This window comes from Physella acuta, unplaced genomic scaffold (genome assembly GCF_028476545.2).
Source record: "Physella acuta isolate Inbredline_101_S28 unplaced genomic scaffold, ASM2847654v3 ptg001599l, whole genome shotgun sequence".
Lineage (NCBI taxonomy): Eukaryota > Metazoa > Mollusca > Gastropoda > Physidae > Physella > Physella acuta.
The window spans coordinates 148,334-171,538 of record NW_026733113.1 but is presented as its reverse complement, the minus strand read 5'-3'; the positions used below and the strand labels follow the sequence as shown (position 1 = coordinate 171,538).

Sequence of the window (23,205 nt, the reverse complement as noted above, 5' to 3'; positions counted from 1 at the left end):
GCCTAAAGTCTGCATTTTAAAAGCTATACTAGACTGTAATGGGCCTGAATAAAAGCTGGAAGATATGTTATTTTAAAGAGATGATAATAGTTGTTTCATTTTTAGCCTTGTATAGTTTATTAGACAACCAGTGATATTTTATGTTTTCATGTTCCTAACACATGAAGAAACCAGATAAAATGTGTTCTGGTTTGAATAGGGTAGATCTACTTTTCACTTAAATTTACCAGCATCTTTCCTCCGGTTACCTCACCAATTGAAACACAGTTTGACTCTCTAGATAAGAGGGATCAATATCAATGGCTGGGTCTGATGTTGGCTAAATCACGTATCCCTCCCCTGCCTTTGGATGTGGAGTAGTTAAGTGCCGGGTCTATAACAAACTCGATGGTATCGGTCTACTCCAGCAAAATAGTGGTAGGGCTTGCGGTAGGTGTTTGACCTACAGTAGTCTTCACTATAGCTTCACTTAAGTAGTGTAATAATAAAACAAAGCCTACGGACTCTGTTAGAAAACCAGTATGTTGTTGTATCTTTTGACATAGGTTAGTCAATATTGGATTCATGACATGACTGTTTTAATATTGTTTGTACTAGTTTGTTAAGACTGACGAAACATCCCTTCACTTGTGTTTGGGACGGTGATCTGTTCAAACCTTTGTTCCAAAATATCCCTTTACTTAGCGCTTCTCTCTCACCAATGATGAAATAATATTTGTAACGAATTTCTCTCTTCCGGCACTCAAGCCCGTGTGTTCGTTATCTGCTCGTCTTTCATACATCGTAAATAGGTTAAAGGTTAATTTCTATACTCCATCATGATGCCCAGAGGCGGCGTTAGGAATACGACGATCCTCGCGGGGCTTGGGTCCGACATATCGCGCGAGACTAAATATGTTAGAGTAACAGTAGGCTAAATTGGTTGGTTTGATGCTGTAAACACTGTCGAAATATAATATACCAATACCATGGATAATTTCAAGAAGTTGCGCAGGAATTTGTTTAGTGGACTTCCCCCTTTAGTGAGATATTGTGCTTTTTCCTCATGCGAGTTATCATTATGACCATGACATTGGTCAAACAAACTGCTTTTTTTTTTTTTTAAATGAAACTTGGGGCGCCTTCAAGAGAGGTTTTGGGGTGCCTTCAAGAGCGGGTTTTGGGGCGCCTTCAAGAGCCGGTTTTGGGGCGCCTTCAAGAGCGGGTTTTGGGGCGCCTTCAAGAGAGGTTTTGGGGCGCCTTCAAGAGCGGGTTTTGGGGCGCCTTCAAGAGCGGGGTGTGGGGCGCCTTCGAGAGCGGGTTTTGGGGCGCCTTCAAGAGCGGGGTTTGGGGCGGATTCCCCATGCTTTTGGTTGCCTCCCTATTCAGCGCTCCCGATGATGCCGCCTCGTTGGTTAACTTTTTTTCTTTCTCGGAGACTGGTCTTTGGCAGTAAATTAATATTATAGAACAGAAATCATAAACATTATCTCCGGATGGTTGCTTACGTTTAATTAACGTGTACTACTTAATTATATGGAAAGTTGTGCAGTTAAAATTATCAATGTAAATGCGCTTTCAAACATGGAAACTGAAATCCCCCCCCCCCCCCCACAACAAAGATACATCCATTAATATTAGATGAAGTTCTCGTGTTGCTGTAACCAGATGACCAAACGTGGATTGTTGATGTCCATAACGTGATGTCGGCTGTGCGAGCACACAACGTAACACGATTGCCTGTATTGATCCGTGAGTTGATCTATTTGTTAGAGGAAAACGTGCCGTGTCGCGCCTGCGTATTGTTACAAGTGGGTGATTCCACATCGCGTACAAAATTCTTTTGGATTTATTCATGCCGTGTCTAGCCGCGCGGTCACCGTTGGGTCTGCTAATACATTTATCGAGACCTTCATTTTTCCAGACTTTTATGTTTACGTGAGCTGTTGTGTATATTTTCTCTTCGGGCAAGTAGTGTGCTTATCTCATTATCATAGCACTGTTTATTTCATCTTGGTGCCATAGTCTAGTATAGTCTCTGTCTACAGGATCCATGGTGTTGTCCATGTTATCAAACTGTTACCCAAGTGTTACCAGTTAATGTTACCCTGCTACCAGTTTTTTTTTATCCAGGTACGGTATCCTGGTATAGACTCTGTGTACAGGATCCATGGTGCAGTCCTTGTTATCAAACTGATACCCATGTCTAGTCAGTGTTAACTGGTAAAAGAATACGTATTTTCTATATAGATTTTATTTCCAAAAGATAACAGTAAGAAACTCTGACCCTTAAATGAATCACATGAAAGGGTTGCGACCTAATGCGACCCCTGTCCTAAATGAACCATTCCCTAGCCTGGTCAGCATTATTGTACATTCAAGCACCGCTACAGTTTCTTGTAATCATATATGCCTTTGAAGTATAAGGTTAATTGAATTACATGCAAGACTCAATTCTTGATTGTGGAAATTTAGATGGTAACTAATTTATTCCGTAAAAATTATCGGCTGTGCTAAGCTCGTGATTTCACGTCTCCACCCCCCCCCCCCTCCTCGCTCACAATGCACGTCTATTTTTAGTTTAGCAGCATGACATGTCACGTGCTAACGATTAGATTCACACTGCTTATATGTCACGCATTTGCTTGAAAACGTCCATATTACTCTATACTATACTGAATGATACTAAACTGTATACCGATCCTCCTTATTGTCATTAGACTCTTCCACCTTTGTTGGGTCTCCATAGAAACACCCAACACACATGGTACCACTTAGTTGTTGGTTATATGTAATTTGAATTGCAGATGGCCCGGTAGACAATAGAAAGGTATCGGACCATTCGAGACATGGGGGTCAATGTAAGACAGATGGCCGCGGCGTGTGAAGTGATTGTGTGCTCTTTACTTTACTCACGTCGGTTATCCATTAGAGCTGGATAGTCTTGATCACGCGCAACAGCAAAAGCTGGTGTTGAAGTCCAGTCTTCAAGATCGAAAACAGCGAGACTAGAATTCTTAGTAGCGAAACCTAAACCATGATGTTTTATTTTATTCGCTCTTAATTGTATAATATTGAAGGGAATTTCCTCCAACACAATTAAGAATTACGTGTCAATATTCTATGCGCCATATGGCCCGTTGACTGACTTCAGCCTGTTTTTTTTCTGGATTTGCTTCCATTGCCTTTGTCCACTCAAGAGCATTCAACAAGGCAGCAGTTGATTGATTTAGCGTTTTCTCTCCTAGATGGGTTGTTATCATCGGCTAACGAGCCTCATCTGCCTGGGAAACCTTGATGTTGATTCCCACTGTCTAGTCTTTTGGCGCATGACACATTTCTGGAGCTTTGTTATCAGCCCAACTTTCTTGTAACTACGTAACTCAAGTTTTATATTTGGTACTTCAACCGTACAACGGCTTAGCGGTTGAGTTAGTTTAAAGGTTAGATTCTATACGGATATTTAGCGCTACAAGATGTATTATGGTTACATCCAGCGGTACTATTACTACTGTATACCTTTCTTTTTTTCAACACATTGAAGTATATCCCCAGATTACCACTTTCCCTACAATTTTATAAACTTAACGCTACTATACTATGCTTGACTAAAACATCTAAACTGGTTTAAGTTGAAAGTTTATCCGGGTCTTGAAGGTGTGCCATAAAAATCTTGTGTTCTTGTAAGTCCTGAGTGTGTAGCTATATGGTTAGTGTAACCCGACGCTGTTGAATGTTTATATGTTGTAAAGTATAAACTTGTAGTTTTAAGTCCTAAGTGTGTAGCTATATGGTTAGTGTAACCCGACGCTGTTGAATGTTTATATGTTGTAAAGTATAAACTTGTAGTTTTAAGTCCTAAGTGTGTAGCTATATGGTTAGTGTAACCCGACGCTGTTGAATGTTTATATGTTGTAAAGTATAAACTTGTAGTTTTAAGTCCTAAGTGTGTAGCTATATGGTTAGTGTAACCCGACGCTGTTGAATGTTTATGTTGTAAAGTATAAACTAAAGGCTGCACTGCCTCATTACCTGGTGTGTTTTTAACTAGGTCAGCACTTACTATCTAGTGTGTAAATACTTTGTTGTGTGTAATGTGGCTCTGTTGATACATTGTAGTGTTTGATGTAACGCTAAGCATCACTTTGTTGTGTGTAGTGTGGCTCTGTTGATACATTGTAGTGTTTTTGTATTTCGTCCGGGGGTGGGGGACGTACATGAAAGTAACTCGTGATGCCATTTAAATGTGGGTTCACTTAAGTGTCTTTGTGTATGTGTTGATGATGATGGAAGAGGACATACAGTTGTAATATGTGGTCTGACATGTTTTTATAGACGGCAACACAACGATGTGGGTACACTTGTTTGAGTATGTTTTGATGATGTTGATGATGACACTGATAGTAGAGAGCCGTGTGTATTTGTTGAGAGATGTCTCTATGATGTGGGCACACTTGTGTGTTGATTATGACATGAGGTGGAGCGGTGGGGACGGACACACTGTTGATGACGACACTAATGGCTGATTACAAGTGTGTATTTGTTGATGATGTCACTATGATGTGGACACACTTGTATGTGGATTATGGCATGAGATGGAGTTTGGGAAGGGGGGGGGGGGGAGGGAGACCACACACCAGTGTGTTGATGACGTCACTAACAGCACATTACAAGTGTGTACTTGATATCGCTATTATTAGTATTATGTGGGCACACTACTGTTTGTTGATGAAGATGTATGTTGGCATATGTTGTCACTTTGCTGGCGTATGTGGTTACTATGCAGGCCCGAGACCCACAACCGTATGTGTTGTTGAACGCACTACGTTGAAAGCTCAGTGCTAATGTGTAGATGGATTTCGTACATTATTTTTGTTTTGCATCAACAAGGCGGGGGGGGGGGAAAGGGAGCATGAGAAACTAACAGGAATGAATGAATCAATGATTGGATAGAAGCCAGCAACTCTACGAGAATGTTTAAATCTAATTCGCAGTAGCTCTCCACCTCCCTCCCTCTCTTTCACACACACACGCTTCTGCCATTTTTTTTTCTTTCCGTTTAATATAGCGTTTCTACTTTCTAATAGTTTTCAGCGTGATATTTAATTATTTATGAACTCCATTACTGCCGTTTTTATGTTAGGCCAGCGACAAAAATATATTCTATAATTATTTCTCTTTGAAATCACAAGCTTTTATTTTTAACATTTTATCTAAAGAAAATTCAACATCCAAACATGGGCACGTACATGTCATTATATAGGAAAAAGGATGAAAACTAATTAAAATATTTTTCTATTAGTTTTCAAAACCAAGAAACCTTGTTGAAAACGTCGAGGCGCTATTGAGTTACATTAGGTGTTTAAAATCGTGCGGCGTCAATTCGGCCAATGACGAAACGGCCCCGTCAAAACGACCCCGACAAAACGACCCCGTCAAAACGACCCCGTCAAATCGGCCCCGTCAAAAGGGCCAGCGACATATGGACCCCGTCATATAGGCTCCCGACAAATAGGCTCCCGTCATTTAGGCTACCGACAAATAGGCTCCCGTTATATAGGCTCCCGACAAAAGGGCTCCAGTCAATAAGGCTCCTGACGAATAGGCTCCCGCCATTTTGGCTCCCGACATATAGTCTCCCGTCATTTAGTTTTTTCCACAAAACGGCCCCCGTCATTACGACTCCCGACAAATAGGCTCCCGCCATTTAGTTTCTCCACAAAACGGCCCCCGTCATTACGACTCCCGACAAATAGGCTAGCGTCATTTTGGCTCCCGACAAAAAGGCTCCTGTCAATTTGGCTCCAGACAAAAGGACCACTGACACAGTGGCGTAGCTACCGTAAAGCTTGCGTAAGCAAGGCATGGGGGCCCAAGGCACATAGGGGCCCTTTTCCCTCATAAAAAGTTAAAACTTTTACCATGGAATTTTAATATTTGTTACATATAAATAATTTTAAAAAAGAAAAAGGTTAAAAGTTCCAAAAAGCCCCCCCCCCCCACCGTTTCGGCAGTGGGATTCAGTGTTTGTGGGTCAAACAGAGCCCAATCGTTATAATAACACTACAGGCTATATCACTTTGTCGTGCAAGACATTGAGAGAATCAGCCTATAAATAAACTTTTTAACAGTAGTAGGCAAGCATAATAATATAGTATAAATACAAAATCAGGACATATAAAATACAAAATGTTGCCTTCAGAATATTTATATATTAAAAAATATCCATCGTAAGTAGAAGTTGATCTCTTCGTTTAACTCCTCTGTAGCCTAACGCAGAGGCGTAGCGAAGGCAAGGCGGGGGGTGCGGACCGCAACGGGTGACACCATTTAGGGGGGGGGGGTGACACCAAAGGCAAAAAATTGTAAAATTTATAGAATGAAATGCCATTTTCCAGATCCATTAGTTAAAGTTAAATAGTCTTCTAAGTACAAATCGAAAATTATATCAAGAGGGGGGGGGGGGGGATGTGACACCACGACGTAAACGTAAACTATAAAGAAAACAATGCTACATCCAACTGTATTATAAACAGACTGTAGATAAACATCGTTACTATTAAGTCAGCAGTGATTAAAGCTTAAACACGTACTTGTACCAGTATGTGGCATATATAACCCTAGGCCGACACACACACACACACATATATATATATATATATATATATATATATATATATATATATATATATATATATATATATATATATATATATATATATATATATATATATATATATATATATATATATATATATATATATATATATATGCTTTGTTTCCTGGGAGGGGGTGACAATACGAAGTGCCGCACCGGGTGAGACCCGACCTAGCGACGCCACTGGCCTAACGGCTGACAAAGGGGCCCACTGATAATTTTTGCATAGGGGCCCAAAAATCCTAGCTACGCCACTGCACTGACAATACCGTTTCTGTAGAGTCTCCCGGCAAAGCGGTCTCATTGAATATGACATCTGCCAGTGGGACCCCTTCATCAATATTCTTTAGAGTTAGCTTATCCAACACTCTTATGTAATACAGGCCTTATTTTTATATTAGTTTATCTATTATAAAATATAGTTTTAATTTAAGGGTCATCTATCTATGACATCCATAACTGAGTCGGTTATAGGCTGTTCCAACTCATTGTGTGGGGAGAAGGGTCCACGCTGTACCTTCCTAACTGCAATATGCTTGTACAGGGGCGTAGCGAGGGGGGGGGGGGGGCGGGGGGTGCGGACCGCACCGGGTGACACCATTTAGGGGGGTGACACAAAGGCAAAAAAATAGCAAAATATATAGAGAAAAAGTTGAGGGGGTGGGGGTGCAAATCGAAAGTTTGGGAGGAGGGGTGCAAATCGAAAACTTGAAAGTTTGTCCCCGGGAAGGGTCGCAACGCCTCTGGGGGGGGGGGGGGGGGGTGACACCATTAAGTGCCGCACCGGGTGACACCCGACCTCGCTACGCCACTGTGTTTGTAGTTTATCAAAACAAAATGCTGTTATCATGTTAACATCATTTATATCATACATTTACACTTCTGTGCTCGCTTTTAAGCAACATATCTTTTACGTGTAAATTAAACATTATCAAAACTTTAGAAATGGTGGAATTTAGTTGTTAAGGGCTCGATTTGTTTGTGAATTAATGTTGGTTCATGAAAAAATAATTTCATTCGGGCATTAAAAAGAGGTTATGGTGGTATTGGAGGTAGGACACAATGGTTACTTTTATGCCAATAGTGGTCATATTCATTTTTCTGGAGCCAATATGTCGGGATTCATTTTGTCAAAAGCCAATATGTCGGGAGCCCAATTGCCGGGAGCCAATATGTCGGGAGCCCATTTGTCGGTAGCCAAAATGTCGTGAGCCCATTTGCCGGGAGCCCATTTGTCTTGAGCCCTTATGTCGGGAGCCAATATGTCGGGAGCCGCTTTGTCGGGAGCCAATATGTCCTGAGCCTATTTGTCAGGGGTTAATATGTCGGGAGTCCATTTGTCGGGAGCCTAAATATCGGGAGCCCATTTGTCGGGAGCCTATATGTCGCAAGTCAATATGACGGGAGACCATTTGACGGGAGCCAATAAGTCGGGGCCCTTTTGACGGGGCTATTTTGACGGGGTCGGTTTGTCGGGAGTCGATTTGACGGGGTCGTATTAACGGGGCCGTTTTGACGGGGCCGATTTGTCCCGGGCCGTTTTGACAGGGCACCGTTTAAAATTGATTCGTTAACCACTGGGCTGTTTTGTGTGTGTGTTGTTGTTTTGTTTCATTTAGCTCGTCTTTGTATCAATGGCAAAATGAAAACAAAGCCCACTGTTTGAAAGATGAAGTAGTTGTGTGGTCTCGATTTAATGAGCGTACCCTATGGTCTTGTTTAGGCGACTGTATGCAAATGTATGTCCGTGTTTGTGCGTGCATATGGTTTTTGTGCCGTTGCTAATTTAAGCTCGGTCGGCCTAATCTGGCATCTAGCTGTGGGCAGGGGTGTGACGTAACTCTCACTGGTCACGACTGGCCGGTGGTCGATAAACCTGTAGCCCGCCATCATTCACCACGGTCAGAGAGAGGCCTTTGTCTCGCCCTATTCCCCCCGCCGTCGGTACTATTAGAGCTACGTTACTTCAGGCTTAGCCGTCAACGCGTTCACCGCCCGCTCTATTTATCACGGAGCTAATAACGTAGGATATATGTCATGCACTGTCTTCTTGCTCATCTGTTTTTTTTCTTCTTCTTTCAATCCTTCTAACTCTAGACTCATCTATTTATATTTGACTCAGCCGGTTCCCAGGGGCTCACGTGCATGGCGCGCGCTCGTAATTCCAGGGTAATGTAACGCCGAGGCTCTCCCCACCCTAGAATTATCTTGATAAAAATTGAGGTTAACACAAAAATCTCAAGGTTCGTTGTATTGTTTCTATTCATTTACATACGTCTGTGTCTTGGAAAGATACCCCCTTTGTCTGCTTCACGCTAGTCTGCAGTATAGTTTAACTTCTATTTATAGTAGGCCTATAGTGCTCACCAAGTGAACTGGATAGTGAAGAACAGTTTTCATAAACTAACTCTAACTGGGATTTTCTGACTATATTATTATTTGTGTGCAAAAAATACTTCAGAAGTTTGACCTGTGGTGTTTAAAAAGAGGAAAAAAAATTAATTGAACTTGAGGATAGGAATGTTGATTGTAGTGTAAACAACACTAAACTAATATGTTTAAAGGTGTAATTCAATAGTGCTGGTGTAATTGTGCTGTCCAATCTTCTCTGCATACATCTTACTGCCAGCCATTCCCTCCTCTCCCCCCTGTACCATCTGGCCCTACACCCTCACCCTTTAAGGTACTTAACTCTGACTTAACCCTACACAGCTCTCACATTATTTCCTCCCTGTAATTATCACCCAAGGTCAGCCTGCTCCTCTGTCAAGATTTACTACCTTGAAACCAGTATGTGGGCACAGGTGAAGTTCTCCCTGTATAACCTAGTATGCAAATATTGCTAAGAAGCTGGAGGGGGGTGGGGGAACTGAAGGTTTTGGATGACTTGGTTCATGTCAGGGCTAATGGGTTAAAGGCTGGCTGGAAGGGGGGTGGCTGCAGTATAGGTTTTATTAGAGGTGCCAGGGGAAAAAATACTGAACATTTGTCCACAGCAGAATAATGGAGGTAAGAATAACATAGTATTTTATACACAAATAATATACTGATAGAAAATGTAATAAGCTAAGCTTTTTAAAAAATAAAATTGTAGGTATTTTCCCCAATATAATCATTTATTCGTAATTTATTAATTGATATTTGAAATAACCAATCAAGCTACAAAATAACCATTTGCTATAGTGAAGTATAATGCTGATAATTTTGTTCATGCAATGATGCATGGGTATGATTTGATATGTCAATATATCATTCCTGTGGTTAACATAAATTCATTGAGTTGATTTATGTATGAAGTTTGCATAGACTTTGAGTTGGTTATGCTACACTCCACTGCTCTGATGGTGCTCTCTGATGGTGATAGACTTGTTCTGTTCTATTGACTAAATCTTTAGTTTGATCAATCTTGAAGTGTTGTTGAACACATGGAAACAGGCAGTGATAGACCTGTTCTGTTCTATTGACTGAATCATCAGTTGATCAATCTTGAAGTGTTTGTTGCACACATTGATACAGGCGTAGATTGTCCCTGGAATGCTGGGCCACAGCTGTTTCACCTGACCAGCTGAACAGAATTGATCTTTATGTTGTGTTTGGCTCATTGTGTTAAAATTAGGACCCATTGAACCCTTGCAACACACTTTTGCACAAACTGCAACATGTCTTATTATTACCATTAACATGCTGGTAGTGTCTTATTATTATCAGTAACATGCTGGTAGTGTCTATTCATTGTTGTTGGATGTAAGTAGAGTGATGAAAAAATTCAATTAGTAGCAGTTTATGACAAAAAAATTAGCTGTATGTTGCTACATTACCAGATATAACTCATATCAAATGAATAAGCATGCTTAAATAGATAACATTTGTATTTATATGTAAAGGTATTGTTAGTTGAGCTAAACATTATTGAATTTAGGACTGACACTTGGAGCATAATGAAAGATTCCAATTCTTTTATTTTTACGTGCATACATTAATTTCTAGAATTCAGTTTATTTTTTATTCACTTACATCTGTGTAACTTAAACTATCTTTGTTTCTTAAGTTTTAAGTAAAATAACTTAGGCCTAATTGGTGTTTATCTGTTATTAGTACCTAGAACTGGTACTTGCAACAAATCTTCCCCCCCCCCCCCCCCCCCCATTCCTTGCATTGACCCTCGTTATTTCATTCCTATAAATGTCGACCAGATGTCTAATAAAAATCTCATGTTACACTTAAAACATAACTCACATTTGCTGATGTTCAATTGTCTGCCAGTCTAATAATAGACATGACACATTTGGGACACTCTATTGGACTGCTATTGAGATAAAAATAACTGTGTGACTCATGACAATGCTATCTTTGGTTGCTTGACACTGAGATGTTAGAAGATTTTTCTTTTGTTAACTAAATGCAGATGTTAGATATTTACTCAATAAGTTGTACACTTTGGGATGTTTTATTGCTTCTTGTTATACTGCTGATGGTTATTTCCAGGATAAGTTGGTAAATACAAGATTCTTGCCAAACACTCATCACAAATATTTGTTGTTTAAACTTGCAGCAAAGGGTGTTTGATTCATATTTTACTTCAGTTTATTTTTGTTAATGTACTGTTGTTGTCTTGTGTTAGATTTGAGTAAGTGCATAGCTCTTATTTCTCATTGATAAGTTCCTACTCTATACATATAAACATCTTTTTAGGTAAGGTGTAAACGATTGACACAATTCACAGTACAGATATTTTTTTTTCCCCAGATGTCACTGTTTTAAAACCGCAAAGAATTTCCTCAAGTCCTAACTCTAACCACAAGAATTATCTGGTGAACCCTTGAGAGCTACAACCTTTGAGTTGTAGCCACAACACACTGTAACCATTGACAACCACGCCACAGATATGAGTCTTCCAAGACCAACAGGGATTAAAGCGCCGTCACGTATAGGGAGGCCATCGGGGATTCCAGCTCCCAAGACACCGGCACCAGCCTCCACAGCTCCACCGCCGACTGCTGCCCCAACGTCTGCTCTCAAAGCTCAAAGTAGGTCAATCCTGTTGTCAAATGTTTCCTTGATTTCCCAGCTGTATGTTGTTGATAAGTTAAGGGCCACTTATGTCAGATGTGTAGTTTCATTCATAATTAGGAAACACTACCAGGGACATTAACACCAATACTTTCCTGCCATATGAGTCAAATATGATTTCTAAAAATAACTTGTGAGCGTTCTGTGTGAGCTCAAGGATTCCCAGTATAACTTAAGAGCTCTAGTGTGTTAGGTAGATTTAATTGAAAAGTACTATGATTTATTTTGAAACAAGAAAAAAGAACACAAAAAACATCAAGTTACTGTTATTTTTTTTGTTTTTTAATTTAGATGTTTGTTATACTATATCAAAATATAAATGTATGAAATACAATTGACTTTGTTTTAATGTTGTGGGCTTAGATTTTTGCATGAGTTTGCTTTAGTTTTACTAATGAGAAATGAGTTTTATAATGCATTTTGGTATTGAACAGATGTGTGCAAATAACTTTCTGAGACATTAAACTGTTAAAATATCCCAATGTTTTTCAAGAACATTTATGAAGATTGGGGAAAAAACAGTATGAAAATATTTTTGGACCAAAAATAGTTTTGAAAAATATGGAAAAGTAGGCCTATTGGTTTTAGGTTAAATTACACTTTGTAAGAAGAGAAATTAGAGTTTAACTTTTAGTATAAAGAAAGAGTTAAAAACCGCATCACAACTGGTAAGCAGTTGTACTGGTAGCTAGACGTGGATGCATGTGTAATGATGTTGTCTGCTGCATGTCTTTATGCTTGTTTTGTCTCTGATAAATAAGGTGCCATTGCTAAATCTGCTAGAGGAGTTGGATTTTCACCTCTCCATGCTGAGCAGTATGCTGAGAAAACTGCTCCTCTTCTCAAAGGTATTCATTTTTTCCTCTAACATAACATTTTGCTTGCTTTTTATATATGAATCTTCTGTTTTTGTCATGTCCAGCAAAGCTGTGGTTGAAAATTTTGTTATTGTATTTGAGCAATATTAATTAACTCTAGTTTTAAAAAAGGCTTTTAAGATTAATACATTAGTTGCCTAATGATATTTGTTTATAAAAATGTGTTAGATAAATTTGATACTTTAACTTTAACCTGGTTAAAACATTCTGATTTCTTGCTGATTAAGGACTAGGCTATGTGCAGTAGCACGTTTCTTAATGCAAACAATAGGTGGGTGACCTGATTGACAAGTTCCCATTAACTAACTGATCAATTTGACAAGAGGTACTGGTCCAATAGGTAATGGGGTCATGTCGAACAGATTGAAAGAATATTGTCTTTCAAAAGCCATGTGAAGAACTCTATTGGAACAGTAAAAAAAAAATGAATGGAAAGCAAATAATTGTAAATGTCAAAATATAATGTTGAAAATAGTATCATTATTTAAACCTTTGAAAAATAAATTCAGCCCTGTGTTTTTTGTCTTTTGGAACAAGAAAAAACAATAGCAAATATTCAGTTTTTTAATCTAAAGCTTCTAAAATATATATCGTAAATAATCTTTTATTTTTTTTTATATAAGCTTTTTTTAAAAATCTAAGCATTTTTTATTTTTCCTTCTCTTATTCAAGTTCTTTGATGTCATATTTTCTTCATCTCATTCATTCAGTAAAGAAAAGAGAAGTTATTTGTTGTATTGGTAACCCTGTGTTGACCTTTCTAACCTATCATCTGACCTCTTGAGATCAGTCAACACATGTACTCACCTTTCTCCCCCTCCACTGTTGCTGGAGCTCTACAGCTATGTTATCACTCATGCTAGGAATGTAGCTGGGTTGGGCTTAACACTATTCTCCCATTATCCTTAACAATGGTATGGTCTCTAATGTCAAATACTGTTCTACCAGAACTGGTTTGACTTGTACATAGTATTAGACTGGTTAAGTAAAACCATGTTTATTAATAGAGAAAAAAAATTCTTTTCTAAACAAAATATGTTTACAGTGTGATCACATGACATTGTTTACTACTTCTGGGGAGGTACATCATAAATATAGCTCCAGATCTCTATTGCCAAGTTTTGAAATGAATGTCAAACTATTAGCATGTCCTAGCAACATTTATTTTTCTCATTTTTAAAAATTTCCTGACTGTAAGAGTTGATACAGAATAATTTTTTAAAGCTTGTATTGGTAGTGTCATGTTTGTATGACAACAGCTTAATATTACTGCCAGAATACTACTAGTAAACAAATACACACCAGTGATTACCTGGAACTTATTTTTGTTTTTTAAATTCTCTTTGTTGGATCTCTTTGTTTCCCCAATATAAAGCATCCACTGTCCTGAGGCTAGCATTGACTGCACGTGGTACCCCTTGATACCCTGCCAAACTTGTTTGTTACTTTAATTGCCACCTACATAGTCTTCCTTGTGTTTACCTTTTTCTCTAGTCTCCCATCTGGTGTTAGTTAGGGGCTTAGGGCATGTATGTACTGTACTGGATTGTTACAAGTTTTTTCTTGTCATATTTATTATAATCTGATTGAGCAGAATTATTTTCTACTTGTTGAATTGATCTATAAATATAGCTATTATTTATACATTGGCAGTGCATGAAAACTAACCACTTTCTATGTTGCAATGTTTGAAATATTGTGGGATTACAGTGTTTTTCTTAATATTTATGGGGGATTAAGTTGTCATCTTGGCCAGGTAATTTCTGTGTTAAAATAAATGTTCTACACATCTCTATTACCACCACTTTAACTCAACATAGTTGAAATAGTTCTTATAATCCTACTGCATGTTATGTTTTGGTTTGAGTTTTAACTGCATAAATTTCAGAGCCATGTATAGAAAGGAGTGCAGTTAATGCAACAGAAATAAAAACTGTAGTCATAGTAACTTGATTAATTTGCTAACTAAAATACATGGTCAGATAACCAGTATGGCAACATAGTTTTTCTAGCATTTGTATCTGATTCTACTATCTCAATTACCTTGTTTTTGTAACTACTGAATAAACACTGGGAGAAATGCCAATTTTCCCCATTGATTTTTGGCTCCTCTCGTGTGTACTCTGTAAAGACTAGACAATCCTGGTGAACTTCAGTCAAGTAACCAGAATCGAAGGTTTTATAAAAACATTAGATGTTTCAGTGTATAAAATAGGCGTTAAAGCATCTTATTCTTAGCATGGTTTGACTATTAATCCTTTGCAATTGTTTAGCATGTTAGAAGTTATAATTGTTGTGGAGCAATGGTATTTTAATATTACAAGATGTTTGACACCATTTCTCCTGCTTGCTTCTAGGTCCTGAACCCTTATCAGAGGATGGCAGCAACACCGATGACTTCAAGATTGGGGACAGAATTTGGGTTAGTGGGACCAAACCAGGCATCATTGCCTTCATTGGTGAAACACAGTTTGCTCCTGGTGATTGGGCTGGTGTTGTTTTGGATGAGCCCATTGGTAAAAATGATGGCAGTGTGATGGGTGTGAGGTACTTTATGGTAAGTACATCAGCTCTAGGAACATTATTTGGAAAAAAAAAATCTTGTAAATGCTAACCCTATCTTTTTTTTTTTGTCAATATGTTTATTACACATGCCTGATTGCAGATATATTTAATTCATAATTTAAAAGCAAAAAAATTAGAAATTATTTTAAATTTTTTTTATCTTGATGAAAATCTTTTGAAATATCTTGATGTAAATATATCAGCACTCAGGCATATGTAATAAATATATTGGGAAAAAAACAACCAAATATTTTTATCAAGTTGAAATTTTAATAATAATCTCTAGTTTTTTGCTTAAAAAACTTCTGATTAATGTTTTATTGTTCTCTATTAAACCTGACATCTATTTTCCAGTGTGAAGCTAAGAGAGGAGTATTTTCTAGGCTGAATAAACTTACACTTACACAACAGACACCATCACGACCCCCTTCACAGGGCCATGATAGTGTTTCTAGTGACTCCAAGATGTCTTCAACACCCAACAACCCAGATATCAAACTGTCACTTCCCACAACTAATGGCACTGCTGCCACTACATCTAGGCCGTCTGTAAGTTTTTGTTGACAGCTACTTACTGTTACATCATAGTTATTAAAGCAATTTATTTATAGAATCTTGATAAAAAAAACACATTGAGATTAAGCGGTTGAGTCTGGCGGCTTTGAGAATTAAATAGTTAAGCATTGTCTTTGATAGCATTGTTAATCATCCTCTATAACTTGTTTGTTTACATACAATCTGAATGATTTCCAGTCACGTCTTGGAATGAGTGCCAGCAAGAACCTCTCCACATCTTCCTCAAGTCTCCACAAAGTCTCATCTGCTGGGACCACACCCACTGGGAGTGGAGGAACAATGCCCATGAGGTTACCTGGCACAATGCCTGGAGGGGTCAAAGTTGGAGATAGGGTAACTAATGATTTTCATGTTTCTTTTAGAACTCTGTGTTATGTACAAGTTGAATAAAGTAACAGAAATATGTCATATAGCTCTTCTATGTACCTATATATATGTGAACTTGTATTTATACTATTTATGTATATGCGTGTAGTGTTAATAAAGTTCAATAAATCTTATTAGGTTTTTGTTAGTGGATCAAAGCCTGGTATTCTACGTTACATTGGAGAAACAGACTTTGCTAAAGGTGTTTGGGCTGGTGTAGAATTAGACGAACCATTGGGCAAAAATGACGGGGCTGTTGCAGGCAAAAGGTAAGAATGACAAATTTACCTGTATCCAGTCTCACAACTGTTTTAACATGATAGAATATATAAAACAATAGAGAACAGTGTTTGAAATTATAAAGTCCATAGCCTTTGTCCCACAGAGCTACACTTTTTGACAACTTAAGAAAAGTTATAATATTTTAATTAATATCTACTGTAGATATTTACTGTGAAATTTCTGTTTTTCGGATGTTTAATATTTCACACTTATACACCAGGTACTTTGACTGTAAACCACTCCACGGCTTGTTCGCACCAGTTCACAAAATCTCCCGTGCTGGGTCAGCAACATCAACACCATCTCCACACTCTCGCCCCCTTATGTCCACAAGTCTGCGTAGCTCACGAGAGCGTAGCGGAAGTCAAGAAAGTGTCTCGTCATTGTCGTCCACCGCATCCAGTGTATCGAGATCGCGGGTAAGGTTGGGCGTCACCTCATTGGCCAACCAGGTACATGCAGCAGTTTTCACATTATTTCCCTTCCTGTCTATCTACTTTTTTTAAACTTGTTTCATCTTGACTGAAAATAAATTCTTCTTAATCTACCATAAGCATCACAAATAAATAAATATAGTTTATCAAATTAAAAATATGATTTATATAGCTTTTCAAAATTATGGACATTTTACTTTAAAGAGTATCTTAAAGCTGTTATTGCATCTCCCAGTTTGTAAATTCAAAATAATGAAAGAATAATTGTCATCAAAAGTTAATTTGTTAATGTCTTAAAACTAAAACAGCAACTTAAGTTTATAGACTCTAAACAACACAAGTAAATTTGTCATGAATAAGTAGTAAATCATACGTACAGCCATGTCACACACTAAGGCAGAAGATAGCTCTGTTTTGTTCTCCAGCTCTGTCAGCTCTCAATTGATTTCTTGTTTTGAATGTGGTATTTCTAAAAATCCAACATGTGTTATAATTGCTCTATTGTGTTTGAATAGTCTGGTCTGAAAATAAGATGATTTTATTATGCTGTTGCTATTATTATAACATACATCTTAAAAGTTTTAAAAATAGAAATACTTCGTAGTATCTTTATTTCAAGTTCTGTTGGCACTTTAAAAGTTTCAAATTGCTTGTTCTAAAGACATTTGTGCCATTTAAATTATTAAATTAGATAAAACACTGTTACATAGTCATGTAACAAAGCCTTTGAGTTTGAAACACATTCCACTCCTCTGTTAGATAAAAGGCTAATTGTTTTGGCTATTATTATACTGTCATAAATTAAACTAGTTAAAGATAGAAAATATTTTTGACTCTAAGCTGTCCCTTATTAAACCTAAATTGTTAAATAAACAGTTAGGGAAAAGTTGTTAGAAATCATTTCAGGCATGCAACTAATTGACTTGATGTGTTTTCTCTGTTGTCCTTTCATCTGAGACCTGTATTGATGATAAGTGTTGTGTTTTTCTTCTAACTGCATGCTGCCCTCTGGTCAGATGCTAGGAAGTTTGAGGGTGATTTAAAACTTGTTTGTATTTGTTTATTTCGATTGCTTTACATTCAATGTTAGACTACAACCACTTTGTAGAGGAGCTTCCTTCTTTATATTTTATATCATTGTTGTTCCATGGATTCTGTTTTCAGTATACACCTAGAGCTATCTTTCAGAAAGAAGTATTTGATTTATTTTTTTATGAATTTTTTTCTCATCACACATTATCACTGACACAGAATTGCTAGTTTATAATCAGGTTATCACAGCAAAAAGATTAACAAGGTTAACTCACTGCATGTACTTTATTCACTTGTTAAAAGTTGTAGTATAAGAGTTAAAGATCTTAAAAACTGATGAGTTTTATAGGAACTTAGGCTAAAGTAAAGAGCTCAAATAGATATTTGTCAATATGAATAAGTAGCTTTAGTTCAATTATCTTCTTCTGTGTATTAAATTTGGATCATCAGTTTTACAAAAGTTGACAGTTATGATCATTTTGAAATCCCTATGATAATTCTCTACCATGGAGTCTATAAAGATAATACTAGTATGGAGATATAGAGTCTGTCTTTTGAAAAAAGAGATAACTACAAAAATAAAGCTCTGTTGATAGTTAAATTGCTACTTCTGTTATTAGAATTAGTGTTTCATGACATCTTTTCTATCTCTTTTTGTGCAATGACCACTTGAGTATGCTGCATGTACCATTGATTTGATCAAGTTTTTTTAAAATTCATATTCTAACGTATGGATCAATTTTTCATTTCAAAACTTTTCTACAGCAAGATGTTACTTTATATTTTGTTTTGGTCTTTTTAAAACACATTTTGTTTTCACTTAACTTTATTAACATTTTGTAGTTTGAATTAACCTAATCAAAATTGAATTTACTGTGTATGCTTAAAATTTAAAAAGAGTGATAAGCTTTACAATGTCCAAAGCACTTCTTTAGCCTTGTTAGCCTTGCTTTTGTGAGAAACACTTGCACATACAAGACATATATACTCAATCAGTTCAGAAAACTTTAGAGTGATTCTAAGAATTGTTGTTTAAATATATCTAAATTCAATATTTTTTGTTTTGTACCTGTAAAAATAAATTTGGCATATCAGTTTTAGTTCTATATTTTAAAAATTAAATTACGAAATTAAATTTTGATAATATCTAAGTCAAATTTTATTTTAAAAAAGATGACAAATAATTTGTGTACAGTTTATTGACTGAAAATTGAAATAATCATAAACAAATAAAGCAAAAATTGTGCAGGAGATATATAAGCCACACTTGACTGAATTGTTAATCAGTTCTGACTGAGGGGGTAGATGTTGTATACTTTACATAGACTGCACTGCATAATAAACGCACCTTAATGAATCTAATCATTTCATTATTACAAAATCACTTTAACTTACTGTCTACTTTAATAATTAAACATTTTAGTAAATTATATCTAAATCTGTAACTAATTAAATTTCTTTGCTTTATTCTGTAACTAATTTTATTAAAAATGTTAGTATGATATAAAATCAGAGCTCACTAACATCAGTAAATCACTTGTTTTGAAAAAAAAAACATTTATACACTAGATTTAGAAAGTAACATGAACCAATGAAACAGAAGAAATCATTTAAAATCCACTGTTGTTAGAGATGGTTATAAAAATATTTCTTAATGGGCTTTTACTAGAGTAAAGCTATATCCAATTTTTTTTTATACTTTTCTAGACTTAACTAAATTTTTTGGAATATGATATCTTATTTTACATCAGTCTGTAGCATCACTTATGTTGAATGGGTGCAAAATTAATTCATAAAAAATTGAATCACAGAACAAATATAATCTGTTTGTTTTTAACAAGTACAAGTGTATCTTGAAGAGTATGTTTAGAAGCTTTGTGTTCAGTTGTATTAGTTTTTAATGGCTAAGTTCTTGTCAGAATTTTGATGAAGAGGCCAATCTGTGTAAAATAAACTAATTATTGGTCAACCTCCAACATAGGATTGTGTGCTCTTGGCATACTCACTATATTCTTTATATCTATACAATTTTTCTAGGCACTATTTGTTGTTTTCTTTTCTTGTTCAGTCTTTAACCCATCAGTTAGTTACAGTTGATAGAGTATTGCATTCTTGGTTTGTTAAAAAAGTTTACCTACCAGTTTTGAGCTCGGATTCAAAATAGACTTTAGTAATATATCTAGTAACAGTTGGAATCACATTTTTTCTTCTGTTTTTACCTTTTGAACCCTGACTGCGAAAATGAGTAGACAGCAGATTCACGTTTTCAAATTATATTATTGAAAATTAGCAGCATATCATTCATAATTATTACAACTCTGGGCAAGTTAGTCATGAGAAACTTAGGGTTCAGAGGGTTTTTAGAAACCATTCAGTGAAGATCAACTTCTCTTTATACACTGTACTATAAATATTCTAGTAGTTTTAGGAGCCTAACATTGGTTTCATTAACACTGATCCCCATTACTGCGCAGGCATCAAAAACTGGACAAAGACCTAGTACTCTTAATTTGTCAGCCACAACTGCTGCGCTTCAGGTAAGTTATGTAACTTGTAATGGTTGGAAAATTCTGACAAATTGGTAAGGAAAGTTCTATGGAAGTAAAATAAGCTATTGAAGAGGTTTTCAAGAAAACTCTGAAACTTGTTTCATACTATAAGATTGAGTATCACTCAAAATGTTCTAAATATTTTTAATGTTTAGTTATTATTCCAAGAAGGTCAAAATAAAAAAAACATTTGGCAGTTCATACAAGTTTTCTTTTATTTTGTTTAGGGTCCGTGCTTTTTTATCATAGTATATTGTAATTTAGCTATTATCTTAGTAATATTTACTTTTGCTTTAAACAAATATTTAACTTTAGAATTGACTAGCTTTTAATCTTATAGAAATCATTATTCAGATACTCCTTAACATTTTATAACTAGCTAATTTTAACATTAACAAAAAGAATCTGTATATAATTTTTATTTTACATATATTGTGTAATGTAAGTAGAAATGCTTTTTACAACAAAAACCATGCATTTAATAAGGTGAATTTGAAAAAAAAATGTTCATTGCCTTGTAGCTAAACAGCTTTTCATATTAGCTTGGTCGCTCTAAGCTAATTTCTGTTCTCTATTTGCTTCCTGCCAACTCTTGAATGGTAAAAATGTTCAAGAAAGTAAAAATGTTTTGACACTTTTAAACATTGAACCACTGGTTAATATTTGTTTACTGTAAATAAGTTTAGTAAAAGTTTTCATCCTGAAGAATGTATGTAATTTTATAAGCCCTGTCTGTGTATTTTGTGTTATTTATTTCAGAAAGCACTGAAAGAAAAAGAGGAGCATATAGAGCAGTTGTTACGAGAGAGAGATTTAGAAAGGTCAGAGGTGGCTCGAGCTGCTGCCCATGTTGATGAGGTAAGGAACCGATACAACTGTGGAGCTGCTGAAATAGAGTTCATAACTACAGTGTTGTGACAGGTCTTTTTATTTTTTTTTTAGGCTGAAGGCCAGTTGAGTTCAATAAAGGCAGAACAAGACAGGCTCCGTTTAGATGCTGAAGAACAGATTGCCAAATACAGGACTATGGTCGCAGATCTGGAAAATGAAAAACAAGAGCTCCTAGCATTTTTGGAAGAGGAAAAACGGTAACACTATAAAAAGAAATCATTTATAAAATTATTCTATCATTAAAGTAACTCTAAAAAGTACTTCATCTAATTAAATTGTCATATTTATGTTATTATGGTTGCTGGAAGTTTATACAAAAACACTAGTAAATGAAACTTTTTTGTTATTTAATGATTTCTACAAAAATCAACATACACAATCAAACTTACATTATTTTTTTTATATAATAATGAACACATTTAAAAAAAATACAAGTAACAAAATGTTTCTTATTTTTAAATTCTTTAGAAAAGTTGAGGACCTGCAGTTTCAGCTGGAAGAAGAAGCACTGAAAGATGAAGGGGAGGTAAATAAATTCAACCTTTAGGTCTTAGATATTTAACTTAATTTTGTACATACCTTTTCAAGCTATTTAAAAATTGAAATGAAAATATCAGATTTATACTGTTATTAAAATTTGCTTGTAAAGAAATTTTAACTGTAGTAATGTATTTTTCAGACCAAATCAGTAGACCCTGCAATAGAGTTGAAAAATAAAGAGTTAGAAAGACAGCTTAAAAAAGAAAAAGATAGGGCAGACAATTTTGAAAAAGAACTTCATCAGTTAAAGGTTGGTTTTTGGATTCTTTGTTATGAAAATGTTCTTGTTTGTGATATGAATTTAATAAGACCTAATTTAATGTTAATTATTATTAATTAATGACATCCCCACTACATCAACAGCAATCGTTTGAAGAACAGCTGAAGGCGGTACATGCAGCAGAAGAAGCACAAACCTCTTACCTTGATCAGATTGAGGAGCTGACCTATAAACTGACACAAACCGAGGCAAAGGTCAAGGCTTTTGAGTCCTCTCGTTTAGAAGATGGTGCCAAGGTACTTAAATCTCGTTTTTAAAAAGGGTTTTACTTTAACTTTAAAAGTTAATTCGTATCAAAAAGAATTAGTATTTTAAAATAAATCTCTCTAGTTCTGTGAACAAATTGACACAAATTCAGATATTAAAGACCTAGCATTTCTCATCTTTGTTATAGAAGTATTCTTTAAAACTGTATTAGAAAGAACTAAAAAGTTATACAACCCACATGTTACACATTGACACTCTGTCACTGCCTTATAATGGTTGATACCAGAATAAAATGTTAAAAGCGGTTTTTTAATTAAACTAAAACTTTGCTCATCATAGTAAATTGAGCTAAAAATGTTATTCCTTATCTCTCTTGCTTCTAGACAAGTCAGGTCAGTATTGAGTTGGCTGAGAAATCAAATAAAGTCAAAGAACTAGAAGAACAACTTGCCCTACAGAGACGAGAAATGTCATCTATGTCTCAACAGCTTAACGATGTTGTGAGTTGTTTTTTTGTTGTTTTTTTTTTAATTTTCTTTACATTTTCTAACACCCTGATAATCTAGCATTCAACTGCTCAGACTTCTTTACTAGCATGGTGTACTATCTTCAATGTTTCATCAGCTTACAATTGCCAATATTTTCTTACGTGCATTATGGCTTGTGCTATGTGTTTGCAGCCAGTATATGTGAGAGATTAACAAGTTGTAGTCTAGATGTAGCAGTTAAATTGAGCTAATTTTAACTTAAGCTCCCTAGCTGATGGGATGAGTGTTGGGGAACCAACATTTGTGATGTTTGTTGTGAAGCATTTTGTGCCAGAATTTTAATGCAGCACTCTATAGATGAATGTCTACTTTCAACAACTAACATTTCAGTCTGCTGATAATTCGTTTTT

The 23,205-nt window shown here is 36.0% G+C and overlaps 1 protein-coding gene across 8 annotated transcripts in view; it reads left to right on the top strand.

The window, feature by feature from the left end:
- Window positions 1–23,205, top strand: part of LOC131929107 (CAP-Gly domain-containing linker protein 1) — a 46,997-nt gene that overhangs the window by 3,742 nt on the left and 20,050 nt on the right. For 2 of the 8 annotated variants that reach the window (XM_059285306.1, XM_059285304.1), the window contains exons 2-16: window positions 11,384–11,664; window positions 12,469–12,555; window positions 14,943–15,142; window positions 15,505–15,699; window positions 15,904–16,059; window positions 16,231–16,361; window positions 16,595–16,826; window positions 17,973–18,002; window positions 20,315–20,377; window positions 21,149–21,247; window positions 21,332–21,477; window positions 21,749–21,806; window positions 21,960–22,070; window positions 22,184–22,336; window positions 22,691–22,807. In XM_059285306.1, coding sequence (XP_059141289.1) covers window positions 11,523–11,664; window positions 12,469–12,555; window positions 14,943–15,142; window positions 15,505–15,699; window positions 15,904–16,059; window positions 16,231–16,361; window positions 16,595–16,826; window positions 17,973–18,002; window positions 20,315–20,377; window positions 21,149–21,247; window positions 21,332–21,477; window positions 21,749–21,806; window positions 21,960–22,070; window positions 22,184–22,336; window positions 22,691–22,807 — 1,920 coding nt within the window. In that variant the 5' untranslated portion in view covers window positions 11,384–11,522. Of the gene's footprint in view, window positions 1–11,110; window positions 11,132–11,383; window positions 11,665–12,468; window positions 12,556–14,942; window positions 15,143–15,504; window positions 15,700–15,903; window positions 16,060–16,230; window positions 16,362–16,594; window positions 16,827–17,824; window positions 17,843–17,972; window positions 18,003–20,314; window positions 20,378–21,148; window positions 21,248–21,331; window positions 21,478–21,748; window positions 21,807–21,959; window positions 22,071–22,183; window positions 22,337–22,690; window positions 22,808–23,205 lie in introns of those variants that run through there. The other 6 variants (XM_059285305.1, XM_059285307.1, XM_059285310.1 and 3 more) reach the window with 6 other exon arrangements.